General features: G+C 41.9%; 1 protein-coding gene across 1 annotated transcript; it reads left to right on the top strand.

The window, feature by feature from the left end:
* Positions 1 to 8,736: 8,736 nt before the first annotated feature.
* Positions 8,737 to 16,631, top strand: PTGS2 (prostaglandin-endoperoxide synthase 2). The gene is made up of 10 exons (XM_075096756.1): positions 8,737 to 8,883; positions 9,326 to 9,442; positions 9,554 to 9,697; positions 10,117 to 10,260; positions 10,632 to 10,813; positions 11,648 to 11,731; positions 11,923 to 12,169; positions 13,177 to 13,463; positions 13,616 to 13,763; positions 13,917 to 16,631. The coding sequence occupies exons 1-10, from the start codon at positions 8,832 to 8,834 to the stop codon at positions 14,321 to 14,323; spliced, it is 1,812 nt and encodes a 603-aa protein (XP_074952857.1). The 5' UTR covers positions 8,737 to 8,831; the 3' UTR covers positions 14,324 to 16,631.
* The last annotated feature ends 6,028 nt before the right edge of the window (positions 16,632 to 22,659 follow it).

Here is a 22,659-nt window from a genome sequence, read left to right on the forward strand (position 1 = left end):
AAACAGGCCTACCTGGGAAAAACCTGGCCACGACGCAGAATGATGAAGTGTACAGATATCTCATTTCACATCTCATCTCACTAGTTAACTTCGACATAAAGTCACTCTTTTCAGCTTAGTTTAACTTCAGCCTTTAACTCTTAGCCGAATCTGTCAAGAATGTTGAAGGATTAATAAAAGAACTGAGACACTAATAAAAACAGAAGCGTGGAATGGGTTACTTGAACAGGGTTTACTCCAAGCAGACATTAATTGTAGCAATGACAATCTTCCATATTGAAAAGCATCCCCCAGAATTCCTGTTGGCTTCCAAATAAAACACAAGCAGTGGACGTATGTATCTCCTTCAGTAGCTGGAGTGCAAAGGCAAGCCTCTTTGAAAAGGGGTGAAACAAAAAAATGGGGCCTAAACTTGCTCAGGTCTTGCCTAAATCAGCCATAGCTTTTTGTTTCATCCACCTGTTTTTTACGCTTTTTTTTTTTTGATAATTCCAGGAGGAAAACAAAAAACCCAACCCACACTGATTTGGAAATAAGGTATACTCCCATTTTCCTATGCTGTGATCAATGCCCATAGTCACCCCATTTAACTGCTCTCCCACCTCAACTGCATGCTCCTTGTCTCCCTGAAACAGGCTGGTGTAGTCAAAGCCCATTCACAAGCGTTTCTTGCCAATCACTGTCCATGGTATTTTTGTTAAGTGCAAGGCAGTGCAGTTCCCAGATCTCACATACTCTATATTCGTACATATTTTTGACTGGAACAAATTTATTTTGTGTTCCAGACAACAATAAGAAAATCTCAGAGTCCAGAAACTCCACAAATGGGACACATTTTTACTGTGATTTTCCTGGAAAAACAAATAAACCTCCCTTGTTCTAAATCCTTGTTCTAAATCTAAATTGTTTTCCAGCAGAACCTATGGGTGCCAACAAAACTTGGACCCAAACAACTGGAGCATTCCATGAGGACACAGAATAAAGAGGCAGAAAACTGGCAGCCCAGTTGCCTGGCCAGAAAAATGAGGGGGTGGTTACATGAAAATTTAAAGCAACTACATAACCGAACACTTCCGTTAACACATTTCTGATTAGAAGGCGGCAGCAAAAGAAGCTTAAAGACACTGACTTCCTCCTAAGGTCCTTTGATTTTCAAGGACATTTTCAGAACCACCAGAATTATAATACCTTTGTATTTCTTTGTATCATATCTACTACATACTACATATATAGTGTGTTTTTGCTTTTTATGCAACATATTAAAACTTTCTGTGATAGCAAACTTCAGATTGCACAGATTTTGTAATAAAAGAGCAGAAAAGTACCGAAGAAATAAAACTGGCTTGCTTGCCAGGAAATTATTGCTGTATTAAACATGATGATGAGATTTTCACAGTCATAAGGGAAGGGAAAACATTTGAAAGATATTAAAAAGGCTTGAGGATAAATTCACTGCCAGTTTAAGTGCAAAGAGCCCCACTGATTTGAATTCCACTTACTGCTTTGAACCAGCTGATATGAGGACTCTTCGCTTTACCAATGTTCTTTCCATGCAACACATGTATCTTATTGTTGTGGTTTAGACCCAGCCAGTAACTGAGCCCTACTCAGCCGCTTGCTCAATGCCCCTGCCCCTGTGGGATGGGGGAGAGAATCAGAAGGGCCAAAGTAAGAAAACTTGTGGGATGAGATAAGGACAGTTTAAAAATTAAAATATAATATTGATATTAATATCAATATTATTAATAATATTGTAATGAAAAGGAAAAGAATGAGAGAGAGAAGCAAAACCCAGGGAAAAAACAAGTGATGCAACCACTCACCACCCGATGACTGATGCCACCAGTCCCCAAGCTGCTCTGCTTCCCCACTGCCAACTTCCTACAGTTTATATACTGAGCATAACGTCACATGGTATGGAATACACCTTTAGCCAGTTTGAGTCAGCTGTCCTAGCTGTGCCCCTTCCCAGCTTCTCACTGGTAGGGCACGAAAAGCTAAATAGTCCGTAACTAGTGTAAGCACTAAGCAACAACTAAAACATCAGTATGTTATCAACATTATTCTCATCCTAAATCCAAACCACAGCACTGTACCAGCTACTAGGAAGAAAATTAATTCCATCCCAGCTGAAACCAGGACACCTATCCAATCTATTGGCTGGACAATTTTTCCATTTTAATAGAAACCTGTAAATGCAAACAATGGATAAGGAAGAAGATGTTTTCTTTCATTCTGTTTTATAGAGCACCTATAAATATTTCAGCCATGTTTCTGTGCGTGTGTCACAAATACCATGCTTCACATAACTGCATGTTACACCTTTGAGCTCATGGTGAACATAAACCTGACAAGGCTCTGATATGAATCTTTGTACCTGCGAATAGAAATATGCCTTTACTTAATACTGTGCATCATCTACTCGCTATTTTAAAAAAATACTGGGTACTCACTAAGGTGGAGACGAGCAGCTCACTTTATCAGCACCTCAGCAGGGACCACAGTCTTTCCAGCCTTATGCTCTCTCCCCAGAATATCCACAACAGCACAGCTCTGTCAGAGTCCTTCTGTTAGTCATCCCTACCTTGGAAGTGGCAGACACCCCACTATGTAGGTGAAAATCAGCAGAAGTCAAAATCATCCTGGCACCCAGACAGCTACTCACACTCTACTTCATCTCAACTGCAAAGCGTACTGTGCAACAAACTCATTATGAGCAGAAAAACTAGTGAGGAGATGCAGCTTTTTCCCTGGAGAAGCAATCTTCTCAGGGATTCTTTAAGACACTCAACAAAATCCTTTCACTCGCTATGGACACAAAATAGTCTGTAGACTATTTTGTTATTTTCACCAAATATTATGCAAAAATAAGAATAAACTTACATACCCTCTAGAACCTTAAATTCTTAGACCATTTAGAAAGAGAGGACAGCTAGAAAACAACAGACAAGCAAAAATGCATTAAAAAGTCTTAATATTTGATTTTTAAACAAATTTGGGGAGGTAATTTATAAAGTGGCAATACTATAAAAAACTTGTCTTCTTTTTTTTTTCCAGGAAAATACAAATCCTAAATCATCTTGCCTTTCAGTTTATCACATCTTTCTGACATAAACAGCATCCAGCTCACAGTGAAAGCCCCCGGGAGTCGTTCCCATGCATTTGATGACAAAGGCATTTTTTAAATTAATTTTTTTAACAGAACAACATAAGCTGGTAGTTCAAGTATTTGTTCAATACCATTTTTGATAGCTACAGGTTGAAATTTTGGAAGAACAAAAAGTATTCCAATTGGTGTATTTATCTTTTTATATTAAAGTTACTTAAAATTACTTGATTAAGTTTGCTGATGACACAAAACTGGGAGGAGCTGTTGACAGTCTCGAGGGCAGAGGGGCCCTGCAGAGGGATCTGGACAGGCTGGAGAGCTGGGCAATCACCAACGTAATGAAGTATAACAAGGGCAAGTGCTGGGTTTTACAGCTGGGGCTTGGTATTCCTGGCTGTACAGACAGGCTGAGGAACGAGAGGCTGGAAAGCAGCTCTGCGGGAGAGGGACCTGGGGGTTCTGGTCGACACCAAATTGAACATGAGCCAACAGTGTGCCCTGGCAGCCAAGAGAGCCAACCGTGTCCCGGGGTGCATCAAGCCCTGCATTGCAGCCAGTCAAGAGAGGTGATTGTCCCACTCTGCGCTGGTGCAGCCTCACCTTGAGTGCTGTGTGCAGTTTTGGGCACCACAATACATTAAGGATATGAAGCTACCAGAGAGTGTCCAGAGGAGGACCATGAAGCTGGTGAAGGATTTAGAGGAGAAACTGTACAAAGAGCAGCTAAAGTCACTTGGTTTGTTCAGCCTGGAGAAGAGGAGGCTGAGGGGAGACCTCATCGTGGTCTACAGCTTCCTCACAAGGGGAGGAGGAGGGGCAGGCGCTGATCTCTTCTCTCGTCACCAGTGATACGGACCCGAGGAAATGGCAGGAGGATGTGCCAGGGGAGGTTTAAGTTGGATATTAGGAAAAGGTTCTTCCCCCAGAGGGCGGTGGAGCACTGGAACAGGCTCCCCAGGGAGGTCATCTTGGCACCCAGCCTGAAGCTATTCAAGAAACAATGCCCTCAGAGATGTGGTGTGAATTTTGGGGTTGTCCTGTGCAGGGACAGGAGTTGGACTTCATGATCCTTGTGGGTCCCTTCTAACTCAGGACATTCTATGATTCTATGATTTTACAGTTTCTAATGACAGCTTAACCTTCCAAAGTTCAGTTACAAAACAGAGCTTTATGTGGCTTGGATTGCAAATGATTAAATTAATACCGCTTATTCTCAAATAAGGTATCATCTTAACAGCAAGAAAAGGAAAAAGGAGATGCATATCATCATTTATCATGTCATACAATAAGAAACAAACATCCAGCAAAAGAGGGCATTAATACTCAGTGAATCCTTCCGCTTCCTTAAAAGTTGTCAAAAACAGGTCATGTAAGGTTCTACCTACTATCGGGGCAAAAAATCTGTATTTGCTTATATTCCACTACATATAGAATTGTGACTTAATTTCCATGTGCAGCTGTTAAGAAACATCCTGGATTTTGGCAGAGCCATATTTCACTTCAGGGGCGCAAATATTCCTGATGAGAAGTGAGGAACTTACTGATTTTTCCCACTGAGCCATAGCTACAGATAAAACGAATGAAAATAATCAGGGGGGAAAGATGCATTTGCTGGAAAGATTTTGTTGCTTTGAAAACTCTGCATAAAGGCTGTACACACCTTGCAAGGAAGACACATGATGGGCTTTGCAAAGCCTCAGTCTCCCTTCAACAGAAACACCATCTCAGAAAAATCAGTATTATTAGGACAACAGCATTTGCCTTAGATTTTCAGGAGTCAGTGAAAAAATGGAGTAGCACCAGTGCCAGGGAACATTTTCCCATCTCCCCTCCTTTCAGTGGCATTATTGAAGCATGTCAGTCATTAAGGATTGCTGGATCTTCCTCCAGTACTGTCCTGAAACCTTGCCTTAGGGAAACAGTAAACTGATGACAGGAAAGAGATATGACTTTGATATATATTCTATATATAACGTTTCATATGCAGTTAAACCTGAAATAGAAACAGGAACAAACAGCTTTCAGGGAATCACCTCCTCGAGAAATTTCAGCCAGTGTAAAAATGTTGAGGTTGAGGAAGCTAGAGGGTGTTTAAATAACTCTCACAGGAATAAAAATAATACTGATTTTTTGCAAAGATGGTTTGTATGCTAAATAAAATCTCCACCTGGTGGTGAATCCTCCCACAGCATACTATTTTTTTAAAAGAAAAATTCCCGTTCCAACATATAACCAGTTCTTTATTATAGACAATTTCAAAACAACAAGTGGGGAAGGTCAGCCTTCAGAAAAACAGCACTATCATATCTCCCAGATTTTCAATCACCTTGGAAAGCTGAAGAATAATCTCAGTGATACTGCAGCTATCAGGTGCACAAGTGCCCTTCCCCAGCCTAACACAGACTTACAGAGTGCTTACGTTGCACCCCGTGTAGGGTAGGGTGGAAGGTGAAGTGTGCTGACTGCATTTTCAGTTGCAAAAAGTGACGCTTCCCAAGAAGCATCCTCTGTCAAGGTTCTGCCCTGTTGCTCTGTTTGCACATCAGTTATTTAAAAACTTTAAGCAATATCAGCTCCCTATACCCCAGGGTCCTCCAAATCATAGCATAGTCGGCTTTCTATTATCATTTTTAGGGGTCATTCTCCAGCTGCACACAATTAGTTTTCCCCTTAACATTGCTGGTTCTACATCCTAGAAACATTTTCTGGGTTTACATTTTCCTATGCCCCTTATTAAAACATAATGTCTCACTTGCCTAGTGTTTTCAGTAAAATCTTATTATCTAACAGCATCAATAAAAGCTTTGTAAGGCAGAATAAAATCAGTGTAAAATGGGCATATAAAATCTACAAAGCCAGACCCTTGATTTACAGCACTGTATGTACCATGCATCCCTTTCTATACCCTGTTCCACCAAACATTACCAGTGTTTCATTAGTCAGTGCAGGAATGGAGCAGGCCCCTTTCATGCTCAATAAGACCGAGCAACAGTTACCACACTTGCACACAGCCACAGCCTGCAGTTACCTACGGTTCATGCAGGAACAGGCTCCCGACAGCCACCCTCTGCCTCAAGTATATGACCAAAGCCTGTAGGTTTTTTACGCGTATGCGTATAAATATATAAATGTATGCCTTTTTCTATGCCAGAAAAATAATGTGATTACAGACTTCCGTGCACCATTCCCTAAAACATCTAGGATGACCTGATATATACAGCTGATGTATACAAATTATTCACTGACCACAATACAATTCTTCTGGACAAAAAAAAAGATTTTGTTTAAACCAGACCAAATCACTTTCTGTAAAGTCACTGATTTGCAATTTAAACACATCATTTAAACACAGCATCAAACCTCAAAAGTTATTTTTATTGAAACAGCAATGGATTTTTTTTCCTTTTGGTGTTTAATGCTGACATCAAGGGCGAAAGTGCGACTGATGGGAAGACTACAGCAAGCCCCCAGCACCACACCATAGAGGATTACACTGTGCGTTACATCCTACTTGTTTCATAAGACATTTTCCATGGGCAACAAAGATTAAAAATAGTAGTAGAGTGTGCTGATTAAAAAAACATATCTATGACAAAAAGGTAAAGCATTCTCAGATCGCAAAAGCTGTACCACATGTGAAGGAAATGAGCAAAGATTTGTTTACAAAGTGACTATACAGAGCAGTGGGGGTATTTTAAAGCAAAAGCACTGGAGAAAAGTCACTGGTCATTTCAAAATAAGATGCCTAATATTGGGATTTGGTCTCCTCAGAAATGCAAGCATATAGAAATAAAATTAAATATACTCAGTATTCACTTACACAGAATACACACAGAATTATATAGGTTGGAAAAGGCCTCTAAGATCATCGAGTCCAACTGTAAACCTAACCCTGCCAGTTCACCACTAAACCATGTCCCTAAGCACCACATCCAAACGTCTGTGTTGTTTTGTGAATGTAGCATATCCAGGGATAGTGACTCAACCACTTCTCTGGGCAGCCTGTTCCAATCCTACACCCCTGCCAGTGAAGTAATATTTCCCAATATTCAGTCTAAACCTCCCCTGGCACAACTGGAGGCCATTTCCTCTCATCCTATTGCTTGCTACTCAGGAAAAGAGACCAACACCCACCTTGCTACAGCCTCCTTTCAGGTAGTTGTAGAGAGCGATAAGGGCTCCCCTCAGCCCCCTTTTCTCCAGGCTAAACAACCCCAGTTCCCTCAACCTCTCCTCAAAGACCTGCTCTCCACACCCTTCACCAGGTTCGTTGCCCTTCTCTGGACACGCTCCAGCAACTCTATATCCTTCTTGTAGTGAGGGGCCCAAAACTGTACACAGTATTTGAGGTGTGGCCTCACCAGTGCTGAGTACAGGGGCACGATCACTTCCCACTCCTGCTGGCCACACTGCTCCTGATACAAGCCAGGATGCCGTTGGCCTTCTTGGCCACCTGGGCAAACTGCTGGCTCATGTTCAGCTGGCTGTCGACCAACACCCCCAGGTCCTTCTCCACCTGGCAGCTTTCCAGCCACTCTTCCCCAGGCCTGTAGCCTTGCATGAGAGGTTTGCAACCCAAGTGCAAAACCCAGCACTTGGCCTTGTTAAACTTCATACAGTTGACCTTGGCCCATCGATCCAGCCCGTCCACATCCCTCTGTGCATACTCACTTGCAACCAAGTACTTTGCAGAGCCCACTTTCACACATACAGAGAAAAAGTCCTCCAACCACTTTTAATTAACATATTAAAATTACCTCATTAACACTTTAAAACCCATGTTCCCAAGAGCGCTCAATACTGTGTCAGACAGAGGATGGAGCCCAAACGTCAGTAGGATATCAGTGGTATTGTGCCTGGTGCCCACTTAGTTTTTTCTGCCGGGTGTCAGCTTTCACTGCACTTTTTCAGTCAGAAAAGTGTGTTTTCTCCCGTTGGCGCGGGGCGCCGCCGGCAGGAGAGCCCCGCGGCGGGCAGGTGCAGTAACAAGATGCATTTGGAAAGCATCTACTTTGAAAAGGGGCAGTTTGAGGGGTCAGAAAACTGGGAGGGGGGGATTTCGGCAGCTCTTTGGGCCCGGCGCACCCGCGTCGCTCGGCACACGGCCAGCCGCAGCGAAGCGCCCTGTAGCCCGGGGCGGCCGCGGGAAACTCCCCGCCGCCCTGCCCTGAGGAGACGCCGGAGGGCGACAGGACGGGTCCGGGCGCTGAGAAGCCGCTTCCACGACAGCGCCACCTCCTCCTCCTCCTCCTCCTCCGCCCCCGAGGCCACCGGGGATTCAGAGGAACAGGGCGCCCAGCAGCACCCCCCAGGCCGGTGCTCCCCTCAGCGCCGGCTCCCGGCAGGAAAAGCCGTTGCAGCCGGCCCGCCGCGGCGGAGCCTTGGCGGAGGGGGCACGACAGCGGCAGGGCCACCACACGTCCACCGCCACCTCAGCGTCCCCGCCGCAGCCCGACGCCGCCCGGGGTCGAGCAGCAGCCCCGGCCCGTGGCAGGTCGCGGCGGGGCGGGGCGGGGCGGGGCGGTCCGGAGCAGCAGCGGCGCGAAATTCCCCATTTCGTGATAGTTTCCGGAGAGAGGGGTGGGTGACTCATCGGTGGCGGCGGCGCCGGGAATAAATAGGCGGGCGTCTACCTGGGAGCAGCACTGCGATCTCAGCGCCGAGTGGCCGCAAGAGCCAGAGCTACATCGAGGTCCTCGCTGCATCCCCGCCCCGCCAGGACATGATCCTGCCCTGCACCCTGGTGGCCGCTCTCCTGGCTGTCAGCCGCGCAGGTGAGTCCCGCCCGCTCTCCTCCCCGGGCAGAGCGGGTCCGGCCGCCGGGAATCGCGATTCAAACCACGGATAGGGATTTCTTCTTTTTTATATATTTTTTGTGGGTTTAAGGATTTTTTAAATGTTCTATATTCTTTTAAGATTTCTCGAATATTCGATGTATGGTAAAAAGGATGTCAGGCTTCTGTCGGCTTGTGTTAGACAATCCAACCCTTCTGAAGGGGTTTATTACCGTCAGGAGATGTGGACAAATTCCTGTGCTTTTGCTAATAACTATTACCTATAGTAGCCTAAAGTGAATGAATGCTCATTCTCTTGTCTTCCTGATAAGCGTTAAACTTCAGGGCATTGTGTACCTGCATCTGAAAAATCAGCTCAGTGAGGTGACAATACCAGTGTAGCCATATAAGACACTAATCAGAGCATTTGGTTTTGTTCCAGCCAACCCCTGCTGCTCAAACCCCTGTCAGAACAGAGGAGTATGCATGACAAGAGGATTTGATCAGTATGAATGTGACTGCACAAGGACAGGATATTATGGGAAAACCTGTGCAACGCGTAAGTATCTTAAATATCTTCTCATGGAAATGAAATTTGAGAATTTAGTTTCAAGATTGCAGGCTATTCTCAGTAACTAACTTACAATAATCTTTCCATTGATGCTCACAGCGGAATTCTTCACATGGCTGAGGCTAACATTGAAACCTTCGCCAAATACTGTCCACTACATCCTCACCCACTTCAAAGGAGCCTGGAGTATCGTCAACAATGTTCCCTTCTTACGAGACGCTATTATGAGATATGTGTTAACGTGTAAGTATGAGTTCTCTCTTCTAGTCCACTTAACTGGCAGATGTTACTCGTAGGACTCAAGAATATTGTACTTGATTGGTCCATATAGAGAGTTAGCTAGCTAAAATACACTAACCAAAATTTAAGATTACGGCACGATTGCAGACTTGTATGAAACATGCTTTGAAATGGAAAAGATTTTGCTAGCGTGAACTTTGTACCAAATTACTCATGTAAATAGCTTGATACAGCTGATAATCCGGGACCCAGGCCTGTTACTCAGTAACAGAAATCCCATTTAAAATCAGTAACTGATACATTTTGGCAGCAGCTGCATTGACAAATTCCACACATATCAAAGGATCTGGCCTTGTGATTTACTCTTTGAGACTAAAATGTACAGTTTAAAAAAAAAATCAAATACTTTTTTTCTTTTCTAGCAAGATCACACTTGATTGACAGCCCACCAACCTACAATAGTGATTATAGTTACAAAAGCTGGGAAGCTTATTCCAATATTTCCTACTACACAAGAAGCCTTCCACCAGTAGGACTTGACTGTCCAACACCAATGGGTGTTAAAGGTAAGAAATAATGTTCACTTCTAGGAATTTCTGCTTACCTTATTCTCTTAGAAAATACCATGAGACCTGCCTTGTCTATAACCTTTTTTTCAGTGTAGTTGGCTCTAAGAATAGCCATGTTTTGGATACGCTATGTGAAGACCTAAAAGATAACTATTCTGGCTCTTGTATTGAGTTACACACTAAAAAGAGGGAATTTAGAAGTTTCTAATAAACTCAAAGTGAGCATAGAAAAGTAGATAATTCCCTTTCTTTGTATGCTGCTATCCTTCAATAATACACTGAAAGTCTTAAGACTTTTTGTTGTTAGGATCAAAATTAAGTATTGCATAAACATAGTCATCATTAATATCTCACTATTTCTTTCACAGGTAAGAAAGAGCTCCCAGATTCAAAGCTGATTGTGGAGAAGTTTTTGCTAAGGAAAAAATTTATTCCTGACCCACAAGGCACAAATATGATGTTCACATTCTTTGCCCAACACTTCACTCATCAGTTCTTTAAGACGGACCACAAGAAAGGACCTGGCTTCATAAAAGCTTTTGGCCATGGGGTACGATCATAGCTCTATAACTTGAACACAGCACATAATTCTTAGGAGCTACTGAGCAGCTGGAATGGTATCTTACAGGTTTCCAGGGTACACAAACACTGGTGTGTGTACCGTGCAACACTGTTTGCCACAAACCAATGGGCTTACCCCTTCTGTAACGTCTCCTTAGGCAAAATTCCAGCACTCGATAGCATCTCTTCCTGGGTCAGAAACACTTATGCAAAGCATGTAGTTAGGTTTAAGATATCTGCACTGTGATCTGTGTGACTTTTTCTTCCCAAGAGTCTTTTTTCATCTAAAGCATGTTAAATAAGTTCTGGGTCCTCACTGGCTCTGGACTCTTTCTGTTGGTTGTAAAGAGCTGTATCTAGCACTGTAAAGTGTCTTGTGTGCTGCCAATAGAAGAGACTTCGTTAAAAAAGAACTTCAAAAGCAGACTTGTATTTAGGATCTTTATATGTAAAGCAAAGAACTCTTTATCCAAAAGCTGTCTAATATAAATGTAGTTTGTATGTCTAAACCAGAAAACTATAAAATATGTGTGTATATACAAAGAGCTGTCTGTGTAATAGAGAGCTGCTGACTCTTTAAACAGAATCCTCTTAAACTGCTAGTCAAGTTAAAAACTTACCCTTATGCAGAGATAGCTCCAGTTGCCAGGAAGTAATTTGGCTTCACCTTGAATATCAGTGTGTGATACTTAGAAAGTAACAATAATAAAAAAGTAAACATCTAAGGGATGAGCTCCTATTGGCATCCATAGAAGTAGGACCTATCCTAAAATAGCAAAATAATGCATCTTGGCTTCATGTTCCAAATGCTTTTATTTTATAGGTTGACTTGAACCATATTTATGGAGAGACTCTGGAAAGACAACTTAAACTGAGACTTCTGAAGGATGGAAAGCTAAAATACCAGGTATGCCTTACCTCAAAATTCCTGCCACCTTATTGGATTATGCATATTTCCTAAAACTAGCACCCTGTGTATGGTGTAGTTGATCTAAAGTGTAAGTCTAAAGTCAGTACTAACAGAATCAACACAGCTTAACTCATAAGCATCATAACTTATGAGTCTCTTGTTTTGTTCTTTCTCCCTCCCCCTGGCAGATGATTGATGGAGAAATGTATCCACCAACAGTAAAGGACACTCAGGCAGAGATGATCTACCCTCCTCACATACCTGAACACTTGCAGTTTTCTGTCGGGCAGGAGGTGTTTGGTTTAGTCCCAGGCTTGATGATGTATGCTACAATATGGCTGAGGGAACACAACCGGGTCTGTGACATCCTGAAACAGGAGCATCCGGAGTGGGATGATGAGCAGCTGTTCCAAACTACTAGACTAATACTGATAGGTGAGCATCACTTTTACTACATGCAACTCTAACCTTCTCTTGAGCATGACACTTCTATCCATTATCTACTGCATATGCTGTAGGTGTAGTAAGAGGAAAAGCTATTACTTAAATTGGTGTGTGAGGGCATATTTCTGAGCCTTCATGTCATGTTACTGGGATTGCGTAAAGATACAGCCTTCTCCCAGCTATATTAAAGAAAGAAGTGAAGAAAACTGAGCTAAGTGGTACTTAATTCCCTTATTTAAGGGGAACAGAACTGAAAGCGGCAAAAAGGCAGGAAGCTAAGCTTCCTCTCTCAGAGAGAAAGCTCGTGAGACTAGATGACCTCAGACTCTCAGATGTTGTGGGGTTTTTGTGGGTTATTTCCCCTGGGGCTGGGTCAGTTCAGGTATGCTTTAAAAGAAAGGCTGTGATTAAGTCTAAAGCTCAGGAAGTTATGTAAGAGGTAATTCTACATACTTCTGCTTTCTAATTATCTGTTCAGTGGTTATTTTATTTTATGTAAATAGTGATGTACGCTAAGCTTGAAAAGACCTTGCCCAGATTGTGACTGAAACAGTAAACCAAGGCAATTTTATTAAGCAGCTTGGAAGCTGAGTGTTGCTTTCAGATACCCACTTTCTTCATTAGCCCCTACTTCTACCCCAGAGAGCACTGTATAACTGAACAGAATGTAGATACTGATCTGTGCTGTCTGTAGAATGTACAAGGAAGTGTATCGGGGGAAGCAAGCTGTAGAAAACACTTCTCTACCACAGACAAAAACTCTTTAGATTTTAAGTACTTCGGATCTTAAGAGGTTCCACTCCTTACTCTTAGTCACATAAAATATGTGAATCACTTCCTATAAGAGATAACAGAATGTTGAAGTGTTTGTTACCCTGATTACTGTAGTAGTTTTTCTAGAACAGTTCAGAAATGGTATTTTTCTCAGAGCAGGGTAACCACGTAAGGTTTCTCAGGGAACCAGTACCAATATTCTCTCCTGTTTCATTGACCAACAGGAGAGACAATCAAGATTGTTATTGAGGACTATGTGCAACACCTGAGTGGTTACCACTTCAAACTCAAGTTTGATCCTGAGCTGCTGTTCAACCAGCGATTTCAATACCAGAACCGAATTGCAGCTGAATTCAATACTCTCTACCACTGGCACCCGCTTCTGCCCGACACTTTCCAGATACATGACCAGGAGTATACTTTCCAGCAGTTCCTCTACAACAACTCTATAATGCTGGAACATGGCCTTTCCCATATGGTGAAGTCTTTCTCCAAGCAAAGTGCTGGAAGGGTAGGTACTCTCCCAAGTTGCTAGTGAACCAACAGAGACGTAAACTGGGGATGGACAAGGCAGTAGAATAAAGCTATACCAAACCTAATCATATACTATAAAGGCAGAACTTCCTCATGACTCGTATCACTACTTTTTATCTTATTAAATAGGTTGCTGGTGGGAAAAATGTTCCTGCTGCGGTACAGAAAGTAGCAAAGGCTTCGATTGACCAGAGCAGACAAATGCGATACCAGTCCTTGAATGAGTACAGGAAACGCTTCATGTTGAAACCATTCAAATCATTTGAAGAACTTACAGGTACAATTTTCATCCTTTCTAACAGAGGCCCCTTTCTTAAAATGGCTAACAAGGGTCCTGCAATGCTATTACTGGACTTGAACAGGATAGTGTTGCTGTGAAAACAGGACTTCTTTTTTTCCACTCATGGTTTTTACTCTTTAATAATTACAGGAGAAAAAGAAATGGCAGCTGAACTGGAAGAGCTTTATGGGGACATTGATGCTATGGAGCTGTACCCAGGCCTTCTCGTAGAACAGCCACGGCCAGGTGCCATCTTTGGTGAAACAATGGTGGAGATTGGAGCACCATTCTCTCTAAAAGGACTGATGGGAAATGCTATCTGCTCCCCTGAGTACTGGAAACCTAGCACCTTCGGTGGAAAAGTGGGCTTTGAAATAATCAATACTGCCTCCTTACAGAAGCTCATCTGCAACAATGTGAAAGGCTGCCCTTTCACTGCTTTCCACATCTTAAATCCTGAGCCCACAGAGGCAACTATTAATGTTAGTACCTCAAAAACATCAATGGAAGATATCAACCCCACGCTACTACTGAAAGAGCGATCTGCTGAGTTGTAAAAATCCATCTATTTATTTATTTAACAAATAATTTATTCTTTTTATGGCTTCAAGTGTTTAAAAAAAAAAAAAACAAAACTTGAGCATCTTCATTGTGGGGGTTGCTCTAGATGCCTTACTCGGGTAAGGCTTGCATTTACCAAAGGGATTTTCTGTGTTTGAGCTCTACAGTGGTGAATCCCTTGTTTAAAGTCTTCTGCAACAGAATTACGTATTCCAAAGTGGACAAAGGTTCCAACTTTTTTAACGTTTTAATACTTGACAAAGGGTGTTGGTGTTTTTTTGTTTGGTTGGTTGGTTATTTTTTGTTGTTCTTTTTGTCCTTTGACTTGATAGGTTACATAACACTACAAAAGCAAGTTATTGCCTCAATAACTTCTTAAACTTGAAAAGAGGCCATTGAACTAAAAGTACAAGAAAAATTTGACTTAATGAAAACTGCCAGAAAAGATTATGAATTCAGTATAAGCACTCCAAGATTAACAAAAAATACATATACTTGAGACTCACTTATTTATGTAAAGTCAGAAAATGCATTGCATTTATTGTTGATACTACCTCTCCCTTATTGCAAAGAAGGCACTTTGTATAGAAACGTGTATGTTTATTTTTATGTGTAAATTTACCCTCATGTGGCATTATACTCTTTAAAAATTTATTTAAAGAAAATAGAACTTGTCATGGATCCTACTTGTTTTTGAGGCATATGTCACAGAAGTATTATTTATGAAAAGGATGATAATAAGGTACTGAGCTTAGAAATAACTGCCTCTCAGGCTGCAACACAAGGCTGGTTGTATCTTGTTACAGATATTTTATTGTGCAAGTTTGGGGAGATGTTAAACTTAATCCGAAGTATTGGTATTCTTTCCGTAGCTGTAGTTCTCTGGCCTACTTGATAATATGATTGTAATCTTTGTCCTGTTAAGGACAAATGGATGGTATATCTTTACTGTAGTCACATCCTTAACTCTAGCTTTGTGTAACCAAAACACAGAGGTTATTGGGGAACAGTGAAAACTGAGAAGCTGTGTAAGTAGACACAGCAGAGAAATGAATACAGACAGATTTAGCAAAACTTCAAGGCACCAAGGCTTGAAGGTAACTTATGGCCATACTTGTGACTTTTATAGCTCTATTTATTGTGGGGAGGAGGGATAATGGTTTGTTTATAACTTATAAACAGAGGCATTTTAAGTAAGTGGCTTAAGCTTAAATAAAACTGGCTGGCTAGCACAAAATTTCCTGGATGTATTTGTCGCAGTCCAGTACTAAAATTTCTAGTCCCATCTGGGTGCATAAGAGGTTACACGAGATCTTGTACCTGCACTTCCAACTTTGCATATAAGGGTATCTTTTTTTAATTTCTAGAGAGGAAGTGTAGAAGATGATCTTCCCATAAAAACAGCTGGGGAACTGTAGATAAAAAGAAAAAGTAACTTCAGACTGGAATAGAGCAGCAACCTGGTATTCTGTGCCCCTGCCCAAAATTCCTTGACTTCTTGTGGAAAAGGACTTGAGATTCAGATGAAATCTAAGACTTACGTGTTTTTAGAGGCTTGTGCATTGTAATGGCTATGGCAATAGTGTAGTCGGACTGGGAGTTCTGTTTCTGTTGATTTGTTTAGAAATGCCAATTACCTTATGCTGTGTAAGATTGTAATTGTTAGTATGAGTAGCTGAATCAAGATCTCCTGTAGAGATTGACACCAGTGACTGATTTGAGGTCGTGTTTGGTATGAATGCTTTGGGAGAAAGAAGGGCATTTGTTTTCCTTTTTTATATTTGGAGCATGAAGAAGAGAAAAACATTGATAACTTTGTATTAAAAGGTGGTCAGTACTGTATATGCTAATAAGTGAAAACTGCTTGGACACTTGTTAAATGTGTAACTGTCATTCAGATCCATCTTTAGAACACTCTTCTTCAGAGCACCCTTCTGCCATTCACATGGAATAGTATTTGGTTTAAGAGTCAAAGTCTGGACAGATCTAGTTGGTTTGGGGGTAGGTAAAGAGGAATTCCTCACCCCTTGTTATTTGCGTTGTTATAAGCTGCTTCAGAAAGGAATCGTGTTCACTCTGCATTTTGTACTCTGCAGCCACATTTCAAGAGTCACTCACCTGTGACACAACCTGTTGTGTTTGGCTGGGTTCGGCTGGGTTCAGTATGCTTATGATAAAAGTGTATGATTGAGACTATTTATTTAAAGTTCTATGAATTGTTTTTGATTTTATTTTTGTAGAAAAAAGTTTTTAAAATGCAATTGTTTCACAAAATAAATTAAAAACATTACCTGTATGGGCTCATTTGATTGTGATTTCCTTTACCAGTATTTAGTACAAAACAACTGTTTCATCTTATTCCCCACTCAAGATTAAATGGAGAATTCTGAGGACATGTTAACAGCACTAAACTCTCTCATACCTCAAACTCAAGACACCTGTAATTTAAATCATCCAAATATGGTTATTTTTTTTCCCCTTTGGCCACCAGTGAAAAGGGATTTCACTATGACATCCCTCAAGAAGCCAGCAATGCCCTCTCTGGAGTACCCAGATTACAATATTGGAGTTGCTCCCACCACCACTACTGCGTGCTAAGACTTCCCCAAGCAATCCATAGGCATTTCCCTTCAAGCTTAGGGGAAACTGTGCTGGGCTACAAGCAACCACTGGGCAAGGTCTTTGCACTTGAGCGTGTTTTCAGCAGTGGTACCTTGTCTCTGTTGTCAGGCAGCACACTCTGAAGCTGCGACCGTCACTTCCTTGACTGCCTTCCATCTGCACAAGGGTCATACTTTGTTATCTTTGTCACAATTACTGACTAACTTTGCAAAGAGTGATGCAGCTGGGAAGATGGGCAGTGGGGTTAGAACAAGATCAGTGGTGTGCTTAAAAACAGAAATAGGAATTGCATGAGTGAGTGCAATGTTTCCCTCTCCTACAAAGAGCACAGCTGAGGCCATTCACTCTCTTCCCTATGTTTTCATCTCTGATAAGAAAGGAGGGAGGCTATGAAGGAGACAACAATGGGGATCATGCACCTTGTACTGCCTCAGTTAACTCCTACTGCTCACCCAGGCACTGACCAAATGTCACCTCCAGCACCCCTCTGTGCTCAGCCCCCCACTATCATCCCACTGTTGACTGTCTCCAATACTCCCTCATCCCAATACTGGTGCCCTGTCCTCTCACAGCCTCTTCCTAGTGATCAACTCCATAGCCACAGTCCTTCACTCAGAGTCACCTTACTTCCAACCACCCAAAATCCTTTTTGGTCCAAAGCTCATCCCAGTGACCCACAGCTCTATATTCCCAGTGACCCCCCAGGCCTGGGAATATGACAATCCTCTTGCCTCTGCTCTGTAGCTCCTTTCCGTCTTCACCAGTGCACGGTTACCTTATATTCCTGTTGTACCCAGGCACCTAAACATCTCCAGCAACTCTCCTCAACCTAATACTCACTCATCATCACTCCAGTGATCATCTTCAGCCCCAAAAATGCTATGTCCTGAGGACCCTTCCAAGAGCATCACTCCTGTCCCTCTCCTGTCTGCATGCAGAAGCTGTGGGTGAATGGAGGCTCATGCAGACCATGTATGAACAATGTGGGGTTTTTTTCTTTCACTAGTCAATTAATTTGCTCTACAATTCATTTCTGACATGTTTTTGTTCTGACGGAAAGTCAAGCAAGGGAGCGAGTGAAGACGAGGCTGGTCGCTTCAGCAGGAGTAGAAGGGACTTGGCTGCTGTGGGGAAGTGCAGCACCGGGAAGGCAGCAGCAAGGTCATCCATGAAGAAGGTGTTACGGGTGACTGCTGCCCTAATTAGGGAAGGGCCAGTCCGGATGGATTCAGTGCACGATGGATGAGATAGCTTGATCGTGGAGGAGCTCCTCCTTCCCTCTGAGCAGGGGCATGTCCTGATGATACAAAAGGCAAGAATGTTCTTCAGAGGAAACCTGCCCTGCGAAATACTTGCTCTCCAGCCTGGGCTGAGGTAACTGTTTCACCCAAGGCAATGTTGTAAAGGAGGGGGGCTCAGCATTTTAAGTCATACCCTTGGAAGGGAAATCCATCAAGTAGATGAGAGCTCTGTGCTTTGGAAGCAGGTCACAGTACACCATCACCTTTACCGAGGGCTTTTGCTGTACGTCATTTCTCACTTGCCCACTGCGTAAGAGGTCTTTACGGGCACTGAGTCGGAGCCCCACGGGCATCTGACCAGGTTTATTACTTCTGATACACTCACTAAACGTGCACTGACCTTTACGCCGGAGCACTAATGGTCCCAAGGCAGTCACTTTACCCAGATTTCAGGAGACATTTCTCTCACAAGCAGCTTCTGCTTTGCAAGAAAATACCCCTTCGGCTTTCAGCATCAATCCAGAAAAGTCAACAGGTAGTTTGACCAAGATGTAGGACTGGTTGGAAGCAGAGAGGGAACCTGGGTAGAGAGGAACTGACACATCACTTGTTCCTTGCCTGTTCACTGCTACTGAAGTAGGTGAACAGCTCTAGAAAAGCTTATTGCAAAGACATGTAGTTTCCATTGGAAGACCAGAAAGGAAAAAACTTGGAAGTTGTAAGAATATATAGAGAGAGGACAGAAAGGAGCAGGCTATAGCTATGTACTCTAAGTATGGAAAAGGAGGTGAATGGAGAGATCTTAACCTTTTTGCTAAAAAGCACAAAAAGGGCTATGCGAGGCATAAATGCAGCAGCATTGCAAAGAAATGTCATATGGAAAAAACTCTCTTTGGGAAGAACTGAGTGTTCCTCTTCCTTTAATCTGGAGTCTCAGTCTGGAAATAACATTATACTGAGAGGCAACGTGATTGGTTTCAAATTATACCTTTTTTCCTCTGATACTTATTTTTTAAAATTAGTATAAAATCTCCTGTGACTCCTGTGCTTACTCTGTAAGTCCAGACATTTTTATTAATATTCGCAGGAGACTGATCACAACCAAAACCAAGCCCCACTACCTTCCTCCTCTGCCATGCATGAGCAAGACAAACAAGAAAGTAGATGTCAAGAAAGTGAAGAGGAAAAAGGTAACACAAGGAATTCACTGATTTTCCTTCCTGAGATTTTTCTCGGCTGAAAATCCTGAGTCCACACTGAAAATCTCAGCATTCACTTACAGGTACGCTAAAGCTTGAGAAACCAGTCAGAGGTGGCCTGGTCAAGTCAGGAGCTGAGCACCATCAGTAGAGAGAGAATATTAAACCTTGTGAGATCTCACTAGTTTGCCATCAGGAGAGGGCAGGGTACAAAGCACTCAAGTTTTGTCTCATGCTGGTTGCTTGTCCTCAGTTCTGGGCAAGCTGAGCCATTTTATCGAGTGGATATTAGCCATCAGATATAGAGCAAAGCATGGAAACCCCAGATCCGGGGGAAGAAGGCAAATAATATTCAAAGCATCTACTTTCAAACCAACCCACTGCATACCAGCTGAGGAACTAGCCCATTGCAGCGCACGTCTACAGAAAGTTGAAAATATATTGCATCTTCTAACCAACTGTAATCTTAATATTCCTTTTTTTATGTTAGTTAGTAGCTGTTACCAGAAAGGCACTGTGGAACTACAAAGTGTCACATAACTAGGAGCATCCTGCTTACAAGTGTCTCAGATCTTTACTTAATACAGTAGCAAAGTAGTAGTTTATGATTCTGTCTCAGGATAAAATCAAGAATACTCGCAAAAAGTAAAGGAGGATCCTGTGGGAAATGCATTCTTGCTCTGCACTTTATTTTTTCACAGTAACCAGGTGTAGCTCATTACTTCAGGCTTACACAGTAGTGGATATAGGTGTGTGCAAGCATCCTTGTCCAAACCTGCCCTGCTGACAGGTAATTTTAACACCCATTCATTTTCTGCAGAAGGACTGCATTTGTGGTAGACTTTTCTATGAGAGCACCTGAAACTTTTTAAACACACACACCCCAACATGGGCAAAAAAGTGAAAGCAGTGCCCAGCACACTGAGCACCACCGTGCAGAGGGGTCGCGGTGGGAGAAGGTACATTCCCCAAGCAGCATGTCACCTCATCTTTCTTTCTCCTATACCATGAATATCTACCCAAAGAAAATATTTTTATAAGCATTCATCAAGGAAAACATGCAAGTCATACTGGCTTTAGAGTAATGCCATAACCTGTGGCTGCTAATAGGATATTTCTGAATTTATGCTGGCAGGACTTCAGAGGTGGGAGATGAGACTAAAACCTTGAGAAGCAACACAGCTTTGGTGTAAAAACCCAGCTCTGCAAGGCTGCAAAAGCATTGATTGTCCAGTAAGATTTTTAAGCCCTGAAAATCTTCAGTGAACCATGTCAGACCAACAAAACATGGCTAAAAGCCATGACGCTGACTCCAGATACGTTCTCCAGCACCTTCAAAACCTTACCCTGAGAACTGACACAACTTGATATCCTTGCAGTTGTGGCTTTCAAGTCTGTTGCCTAGACAATATTAATTAATCCTGCCTAACAAATAATGGCAGAGTTGCTAAGTAGCAGTCATAGGTAATAATTAAAACAAAACTACATTGAGCTTGCTCAGCTGTGAAATACTAGTTCTTACATAAGGCTGTGATGTAACATGAGATGATCCAATCGCATCTTAGAGAAGCTGTTAAAAAGGTATTATGTCCAACGCGGCAGAGAAGCAGAGACCATTCCATGTAAATCAGGGCTGCAATTTCTATAGCTCAGAGTATTTCAGTGAAAGCAGAAAAAAAAATGCATTTCTGAATTAGAAAGGGACTGAAGTTTCTCAGGGTCCAATAAACTGATAGAAATTCAGACATATTCAGGATGTATTTCTGGCCCCAGAATAATAACACCAGCTTCTTTGCTCTGTTTGCTATGTGAAATGGTTCAGTGTCTGTCATCATAACTGACTCAGTCTTAATGGTAAAAAAAGATTTCCCGACGTGACCATGAAATGAAAGGTCCTTCTACAGATCAAGCAAAATATATAAAATCATCCCAAAAGGAAGATTGGATGTTCTTAATAATCATCGTTCTATATCAGAAATGTTTTTCATTTGATTATAAAAGTTCTCCTACTCAGTGTATGGAGATGGATGAAACACCGTACTGAAGTTTCCACTAGTTCTTCCTCAATCTGAGGAAAGAAGGATGCTTGCCTCGTTTTGAGGAAAATTTAAGAAGCATATGAACCCCACCCCGTGAAGAATAAGTTAGTGTCTCCCACAACTACAAAACAAATCTCAGAACGTTTAATGAAAGATAACACTTAGCAGAGGGGTTTTGGTTTCCACAACGCTTTGGCACTTCTGAAAGCATCTCTGGAGGTCTTCTGTTTGATATTGAAATCCAGGGCTTCCCCAGAGGGCTGGCAAGTGCTCTGTATTACTTAGTAAGTAGGTGCCAAATATGTAAAGCTTTTAAGTTAAAATATCACTTTAAAAAAGATATAAAAGAATAAGAACAGGCAATGGTTTGCCAGTAAGCCAAGATCAATAGTGCTTCAAAGACTAATTTTTAAAAGCAAAAATAAAACCAACCAAACTATCCATTTCTCAGATGAAGGCTTTGTGAATAGAGAATTAAAACCTCCAAGGTTTCCCGATTTTTAGGAAGATTATTTCCTCTTTAAAGTCACTTCCTCGGTCACTCTTGGTTGCAGATATTTCTCATAACTCCCTTTAAACCTTCTATGCAAACAAGTGAACATTTACCACTGTCATCCTAAATATTTGCTTATTTTATAGTCAGGTCTACAATGACTTCAGCTATCGCATCAAATTTGACACTGGTGAAGTTGCATATGATTTGAATAACATTGTTTTGCTGCAAACATAATTTGCAAAGTTTATGTCCTTTCCTAGGAACAAGCTATTTTAGTGGTACTTTCCAGCCTCCATCTTCAACGGGTTGCAATGGAAAGACAGGTGCAAAGCTATTTTCCTACATAATTTGTTAGGGAACTGAAAAATCTGCAGGCGTCATTAAACATTAAACAGCACCTTGAGACACTTAGTAGTATGAAACAATCTGAAAAAACTGTACTGTAACTGCATACCAGATTTAGAACTGAGTTCTGAAAAACTGAAGTGCTTACCTGCATCTCCCGACTTTGCAAAATGGACAGGGAAGTTCACTAGAAAAGGCTCCCATGAGATTTCTGTCATTTCTGCTTTCAGTCATAGTGAGATACTACAAGACCAGCCTCTATATATACATAATTTTTTTTTCTTTACTTACAGGAACCAAAAAATAGAGTGAGGAACTATTTGTTTCAGCACTTTCATAATGATTGTTCTGAGAAAAAATTAGACAGAAGGATATACTACTCTCCATCAC

This window comes from Phalacrocorax aristotelis, chromosome 6, assembly GCF_949628215.1.
Source record: "Phalacrocorax aristotelis chromosome 6, bGulAri2.1, whole genome shotgun sequence".
NCBI classification, from domain to species: domain Eukaryota; kingdom Metazoa; phylum Chordata; class Aves; order Suliformes; family Phalacrocoracidae; genus Phalacrocorax; species Phalacrocorax aristotelis.